Below are 8,497 nucleotides of genomic sequence, written 5' to 3' on the forward strand. Positions count from 1 at the left end.
TGAAAATGATCCTCTTCGTCTGAAGGATGATGACGAAAATGTGCTAGAGACAGAAGTGCCTTACTTGAGTACAATAGTCGCATTATTGTACTTAGCTCAATGCACAAGACCGGACATCTCATTTGCACTGAACTTGTTAGCTAAGGTATAGCTCTGAGCCAACGTGACTCCATTTTGATTGGTGTAAAAGATATCTTTCATTACTTGAGATGTACGATTGATATGGGCTTGTTCTATCCCTACAGAGAGATGATGGATTCGGACCCATCACACATCAGAAATGCCGCCAATGCTGGCCTGCGTTCTCTATCCCCATCCCAAAACGAAATAAGTGTTTTGGAAGGTTTTGCTGATGCCGAGTACCTCTCTGACCCACACAAAAGTTGCTCCCAAACTGGTTAAGTGTTCAGCATGGGAAAAGACTGTGATATCTTGGAGGTCTACAGAACAGACCGTAGTTGCTATATCTTCGAACCATGCAGAGATTATTGCTCTTCACGAAGTGGTTCGTGAATGTTTATGGATTGAATCCATAATCACGCATGTTCAAACAATTGTGGTTTGAAGTCTACCACAAGATGAGCCTACGAGCATTTAGGATACTGCTGTTCGTTTTGAACAAATGAAGCAAGGCTACATTAAAAGAGACAACACCAAGCATAATCAGTAACAACAGACTCTCCTCAAATACCAAAGTGAACTAGGTTCGATATGAGGATAATGTGGTAGACTTGTTTACTAAGTCATTGCCCAAATCCACGTTCGAGAAACATGTGGCAAGAATTGGCTTACGGAAATTATATGAACTCCCATGATCATAATCATCAGGGGGAGACGCAGACATCAGGGGGAGATGTCTACATGTTCACCTCGAAATGTGAAGGGTGTGTTGTGCTCTTTGTCCCCTTCGAACGAAGTTATTTTTGTCCCACTAGGTTTTTGTTACTCGGCAAGGTTTTTAACGAAGCAACGAGAGAAGCACCGCGTTTGGGCAACACAAGGGGAAGTGTTCAAGTAAACCCTAATTTGTGTTTGGCCCAAACTCTAAGTTACTTGACCTAGTGGTAATAGGGTTAAATTAGAAGGATCTATATTCCTATTCAATGTATGATTACTTTCCTTGTATGATTGAGATTATATGCATTGTAATCCTCTATATAAAGATGCCCCTATTATGAATGAGAATACACAGCAAATTCCTCTCAATTTCAGTTTCTCTACAACAAAATCAATTTTATCGATAAATAAAAGTTTACCCAACAAACATCCATTTTATCATCTCAGCTTTCTTGACCTAAAAAAAAAAAATATATCATCTCATCTTCTTCCTTGCTAACCTACCAAACAATTAGTTAGACAAAATTTTCATGCTATAGCAACAAGTGAAAAGAATTGTTGGTTAGTATTATTTTGTTCTACTTCATGTGATTCTATGTCACATTAGTTGATGAAGGGAGAAAATAGAGAAGAGGAAATAAACCGAAAGAGTAAAAAGAAATTAGAAGGCATTGGATTGGAGCATGATGGCATGGTGTGCTTATTTTTTTTTTCTTTCCCAGTTTCACATTTTCAATGGTGATATCTTCTTTTTTATCTAAATTATTTGAGGGTGAAATTGGAAGTTTCAAGATAAAGATTTAATTGTAGGGTGAACAAAGCATTTGGTGGGATGGAAGTAGCCCCACCCTTAAACTAAACTTTTATTCATTACAATTGAAACCAAACAAGCCACACAATAAAAGTTAAAGCAAATAAAAACAAGTCACACATTAATTAAAAAAAAAAAAAAGACCTGAGCACTATGACATGACAATGAATTGTCAATAATTATTAGGATGACAATGTAATTGTCATACCCCTCGCCTTGTCCTCCTCATCCTCTTCTTGACCAAACATGTTTGACAAGATCTTTTCATAGATTACTATTTCCAATATGAGAGCGTACCCTCTGATAATGAGACATATATTCAGCCATTGTAATTTGTCCCGTTTTTGGATTAAGAGGTAAGTTTGGGCCATCATATATTCTTACTTGATCTCTCCTTGACCTATTTGAGTTTGGTTCATCATCACCGGACTCACCATTATAGTAGTCATCTCGCTCGTTCTCCACAATCATATTATGAAGTATTATGCAAGCCAACATGATTTTCGATAATGAATTCTTATCCCAACCTTTTGCGCTAACTATTGCAAATCGTGCTTGTAGAATTCCAAATGCCCTTTTAACATCCTTGCAGTACGCCTCCTATTTTGTGGAAAAATACTCTTCCTGCTCATTCTCAGGTTGTTTGATGGATTGCACCAGCGTCGCCCACTTAAAGTAAATATCATTAGCAAGGTAGTACCCAAACTCATAAGGAGTACCATTGACATAGTAGTTAAGATGCATGTGGTGACTGACCTACTGTGACAGTATCAAACAAAGGAAAGCGTCCGAGAACAGTGAGGTAATTTAAGGAATCAGCCGAGCATGCAGTGGCTAGTATCCGGAGTGCACACGTCAATTTCTGATGAGGCAAGAAGCCCAAATACCCAGCACAATCTTGTGACTGCCTAAAGTGTGGGTCTGTCATCTGTACATGCTCTAACATGGGGAGGAACACTTCACGCCTCATCCTGTAACGTAATCTAAAAGTTTCGGCAAGGTAACACAGGGTCAACTAATAAGTAATCATTTAACAATTTTTCATTAGCTGCCTCACGTGATAGATGATGGGTAGCGCAGCCTGGAACAAAACCACCCATTGAGGTTGTTGAAATGGGTTAGTAACCAACCAGCTAGCTACTTCTGCCATAACTTGTGTTGTATTTCTTCGCCTCTGCGCATCATATTCTTCATCTTCTTCGCCATCTTCCTCGTCTTCACGTTGCATCTCATTCTACTGAGAAATATAGTTCGAATTCATTGCAAAATGTTATGAAAAGTTATAAACTGAAAGAACAATTAGAGAGGAGATTGTGAGATATATATGCATTTGAAACCACCATTTTGTTGATGTTTGAAGCTAAAGATATATAGTCCAGAGAGTTCATCACAACAAGACACGTGACATTCAAAAATCCTATCGGTAAATTTGATAAGACTCTATAATGATTAGTCTTGCCACGTCGATACTATATCTAGTTGGGAATCTACAGATTTGCAGTGGCACATGGCACTTAAACATCCTATATGAAAATGTTATCAACAATACCACATAAATACCTCATCCAAATATACACCTTAAAAATTAATCTTTTTCTCAAAAATTAATTTTAGTCTAAATTAAAATATTATTAAGATAAAATCATACAAATTGATAAACATAATGTAAAATCATAAAATACTTGAAATGGTTAAAATTTAGCCCTACCTTACTGGAGATGGTTCACATGTTCATGAATAAAGCATAATATTTATGAGGGCTAAATTATAGCTCTGGCTCCAATATAGCTCCCCCTTATTGAGATGGCCTTACTAGCATGATGCTAGCGAGGTATCCATTTTTTTGGTCATTTTAAAGAATCATTTGTGGGACCACTTTTCAATTACATATCGGCATCTCGACCGTTCATTTCTTAGGGCTCCATGAGTATATCACTTATGTAAATTTTCACCAAATTGGCCAAAAAAAAGGATCCCTCACTAGAAGAGCTTTGTACACACACATGCACACATATATACAGAACTGCTCACCTAAGGACCAACTTTTGAGGGACTATAACAGACAAGTTCATCTGACGGATAATGATTAAATGTATAGTTTTAAGTTGTAATATTTTTAGCTTTTAAATTTAGTACCTCGAATTACAATAAGTACCGAGAAAACATCCCGAATAATAATAAGAGTCTCAACTAATCTTATGTATTCAAATATGCACCAACTAGCAAGGGTTGGCATACCAGATATCTGGGCAACATTTCCTTCACAAGGATGCCATATCGGAAAGATAAAGCTCGTACAAAGCCATAGAACCATTAAACCTGCTTTCCCACTGTGCTATAGACCTAAACTATAATTGGCGACACTATGTTTCATATTGCCACTAAGAGATTGCGTTCATTTAATAACGACTCGGCTCATCTCCAGGACAAATAAGGTACTTTCAGTGCAGATACAGGGATTTAGCCCGACTCTTCCTACAATAACTCTAGGGATTTATTGTAAATAAAATACACCCAAGCAATAGAGAAACTATTGAAAATAAATAAAATCCAAAAGCCCACTAGCAAAGGCCCAAGTACAACGAACAAGCCCACGGCCCAGTTTTTCCAACTACCAGCCTGCACCTCGTGCTTTCCCACTGGCGATGCACATAGCCGTCGAGCCATGATATGCATCAGTGGCTAGACCAAGCTATTGTCAAATCCCGCCGTCTTTGAACAATACATACATCGAAATTTTATGGCGAAATAGGTAGAAGCACATCACCCCACACTCTTCGAAGCACGCTGGACCGCCATGGTGCCCAGATTCCAGTCGAATCTGGAACGTACCCCGGATCTAGTACCGCGCCCTCCACGAGGTTTCCACAATCCTGGCAAAAGGGGGATATAGGCTTCAGTGGCCCAAGTTGGTGGTTGTAGACATCTCCGCCTAAAAACAGTACCATCGCTCCTCTTGGTTCCAGCCGCAACTCTGACTCCGACCTTCACTAATGAACTGACTAATAGAACCTACCTGTCAGACGATGATGTCCCAAAGACGTGCTGTCGGATGGGACATGGAAGCAAGAACCACTCATAAACTTTTCTTCTCCTCTTCTGAAAACTTAGAGCAAAGCCGCAAAACCGCTGAATCCCATGTAATTTATATATATATATATATATATATATATATATATATATTTATACACACTCAAATAGATACATAGTATTTACATTGAAGAATTTAATTTGATATAATATATTTCAACTCTTTTGCTTCTTTAGGGAAAAGGTTAGTGAAGGAGTGATGAGCTTGTATCCAACGGTTAACCGTTAACATCTCAATTCTCTAGCTCTCTAAATTTTGTAATTAACTACCTTTGGATATAGCTTCTTGATTATTAAAGGAAAAAAAATAGCTGCATTGAAAAGGAAAAAAAAAAAAAAAACGAAAGGAAAGTAAAAGAGATCCATCACATAGTATTAGTTGAATAAGTAGAGAACCAACGTGTAAAAGATTGTGGTACATAGACAATCTTGTTGTACCCTTTGAAAATTTGAATTTCTCTTTGCACGGTATTATTTCAGAACGTTACAAAAATGAAGAGGGTATTATAACTACGATTACTTAAAGTGAGTGTTTTTGCAAATGGGTGAGCTAGAAAGAGAATCAAGGCCCCCCACTAGAGCTATCTTAGCTACCACCTTTCTCTCCATTATCCCTTGGACCAAAATTATTATTATTATTATTATTATTATTATTATGAGGAGGAGTAGGATGATGAGTTGTGTTATTCTCTTTGCTATTAATGAGAGATGTAATAGCAGCGGCAACAGCAACCCTAAATTTAGGATCTGAAGCAATAGCACTCACATTTTCAGCCATTAATGCTGACGACGACGTCATACTTTCTTCCCCAGATGTCCTCCTGCTGTTACTCAGCAGATGATGGTTGCCCATTATCATCGTACTATTACCAGCATTATGGTGATAATTTGCAGGTTTGCCACCCATCCAATTGTTAAACCCCAGCGGTGCAGATGAATGGGAGGAAGAGCCAGCTGAAGCTATGGCAGTACTAGTAGAAGTATCACTGAAGTTGTTGGTGAGGTCGAGAACGATTCCTTTTGAAGGGTCATGATGAGGCTGATGATGAACGGAATTTAGGGTTCGGAAGTTTGATGAGGAGGAATATTGATGAGATATTGATGAGGGGTAGTGGTTGTTTAACATGTGGTGAGGGGTGTTGTAGTAATTATTGGGAGGGAGGGAGGCTTGGGTCATGAAATTAGAGGAGGGTAGTGTTCCATCTGAGAGATGGTGGTTGCTTGAATCTAGTAACATAAAGGAAGCAGCTGCTGCAGAAGCTGTGGAAGCCATGGCAGTTGCACCAACTGGAAGTGGATGATTATGTGTTCCTTCGTATGTTGTTATCAGTATGGACATGTCCTCTAGGCATCTTTGGACCTATATACCATTAATTCAAACAATTGTATTTTCTTCGATCAGTTATTCAAAAAGAAAATATAAAAACAAAAATTGACAGTCTACTATAGCTTTGCAGAAACATCTTCAGAACAGACTATATTTAATCGCAATCGTTTAAAACATTTCACCCTTTTTAAATTATCTTTACATACAAAACCTCAACCTATAGGGGGTTGTTTTGGATATATACAATTTGATGAAACTCAAATAGCTAGGAAATGGCTTATTTAAGCATTTTGACTGACTATATATGCATCTAGAGTGAGTTTCAACTTTCAAAAGAAGATATCTTCTCTTAGGAAATTAATATAAAGAAGGCAATTAATTGCACCAGTTTGTAAGCTAAATCCGTCCATATTTAAGAATTATTCTAACAGAAATTCATCTAACATACTCAGAGATTGTTTGGCATTTGATTATCCTAATCATTTCTAACTTACGGAAAGACTCACGTATATATACTTAATTACTACAAAGGGCTATGATGAAAGAAATTCGACTAGACGAAAAAATTGCCGTAACAATAAAATAGCATAGATGTATGGGTTTTCGGGCTAGCTAGTCCGGGCTAGCTAGTCCAAAACACAGTAGAATATGAATTAAATTTATTACCTTCAAAAATGAACTAAATTAATTACCTGTTTTCTAACAGGACATCCAGGAGCTACTGTGCAACGGTAATAGGCTCTGGGGCAAGGGTTTCCTTTCGCGATTTTCTGCCCATATTTCCTCCATTGACACCCATCATTCATCTGAATCATATATAAGACGGGTACTGGTTAGTCTTTATCTGTCATATCTTCCCATATGCATCTCTGAAACTGACCAACACGTATATATAGATTACATATGGAACTAACTCACTGTGGCAGATTCACATCTTGCTCTAACCGAAACCCTAGCTTTTCTGTTGGCTTGGGCGGCATGGCTAGTAATTCCGGCCAAATCGGTCCGCTGCAGCTTGTGTTGCACTGATGATGTGAGACTACTACTCGTCAATTCTTCCTTGTTACGTTCTTGGATATCGTGATCTTCTCTTTGATCCCTAAATTCATTGGTTTGTAGCCTCAGTGACAGCCCTAGTTGACTCTCTTTTATGATATCATCCGCACGTGCCGGTGATGGAGATCTATGACGACGAATTTCCGACATCTTGGGAATACTACTTTTTGGAGGATCAGCTTCATCATGATCATTACCACGAAGCGATAAAAAGGTCTGAGGATCCTAAATCAAATTATTCAGATATTTATACAGAAATTAATTAACCACATTATATATATTCGGATTAAATACAAGAAACCCGCCACAGTAATCAATTCATGATCATGTATCAAAAAAAAAAAAAAATCGTGATCTGAAATAAAAGTACAAAAATAAATAAAAATAATTGGTTGAGTACCTTGGTTTGGCTATTTTGATGGACAGCTGTGAATTTCATTTGAAGATCGTAATAATCCTTCATGGTTTGCTCCACGACCTTCCTCAAAACCTTATTTTCTTCTTTCATGCGACTCATCTCCATTTGCAAAGCGCATAACTAGTGCAAACAATTAAATTTTATCAAAGAGATCGAGCAATTAAAATGAAACATATATAATCTCATAGGTGTATACGTACCTCCTGATCTGTCTTCAAGTTATTCTCATGCAAATTTGTTGTCTCCAGTACTACTGAGGCATCATCATCCACTTCACCTGCAGCCGCTTTTGGTTCTTCTTCAATATTATCCTCTTTGATCTCTTCTTCTTCAGCTGCTGATTCTTCTTCGATATCCTCGTGGACTTCGTCTTCGTCGTCGTTGCCATCTTCTTCTTCTTGTTCTTTTTTAGGAGGGTGATCAATTTTCAGTGAAAGACCAATTTCCAAGTCGTTCTGATCATTCTCTCTGCTGATCCCCATTGAGATACAAGACAAAGTTGCAGAATCTCTCTGTCTTCTTTCTCCTTCTCTCTCTCTTTCTTGTTAAGTTTAAATGCTGCTTTTGAGGCACCGAAGTCAATTCTCTCGCCTCAAAGACGAATTATAATTATTAGACACACAAGGACGCATCTAAAGCTTTGACTTTAATTGGGCCCTTAATTCACTTCCCTTAAATTAAAGACTAGAAGAATCCCAATTAGCACTTTAATAAGACTACTGACTTGGACACTCCATGTACAGGGGAAATATAAAATCGGCGCTCATTAAGGTATTCAACCCCTAAATCCCACATCTAACTCCCAACTCGGTCCCAACTCCCATTCCCATGTACACTCTTTGTTTTAACCAATATAAATAGTCCTTCAAGCTATATTATACATAGGGCAATGATATAGGGCCTCAATGAGGCCTAAGATTTGTGGCCTCAATCCTAGGTGTCAAGCCATGTCATCTAT

The 8,497-nt window shown here is 37.9% G+C and overlaps 1 protein-coding gene across 2 annotated transcripts; it reads right to left on the reverse strand.

Moving 5' to 3' along the window:
* Positions 1-5,134: 5,134 nt before the first annotated feature.
* LOC112180145 (probable WRKY transcription factor 9) lies at positions 5,135-8,081 on the reverse strand. Of its 2 annotated transcripts, none has more exons than XM_024318648.2 (5): positions 7,740-8,081; positions 7,522-7,659; positions 6,984-7,337; positions 6,758-6,871; positions 5,135-6,098 (listed from the first exon to the last, which is right to left on the reverse strand). In XM_024318648.2, exons 1-5 carry the CDS (start codon positions 8,019-8,021, stop codon positions 5,325-5,327), a joined length of 1,662 nt encoding a protein of 553 aa, XP_024174416.1. In that variant the 5' UTR covers positions 8,022-8,081; the 3' UTR covers positions 5,135-5,324. The 2 variants fall into 2 exon arrangements, with proteins under 2 accessions (XP_024174416.1, XP_024174415.1); XM_024318647.2 differs by having other exon boundaries at positions 6,984-7,346.
* Between the last annotated feature and the right edge of the window lie 416 nt (positions 8,082-8,497).

This window comes from Rosa chinensis, chromosome 7 (assembly GCF_002994745.2).
Source record: "Rosa chinensis cultivar Old Blush chromosome 7, RchiOBHm-V2, whole genome shotgun sequence".
Lineage (NCBI taxonomy): Eukaryota > Viridiplantae > Streptophyta > Magnoliopsida > Rosales > Rosaceae > Rosa > Rosa chinensis.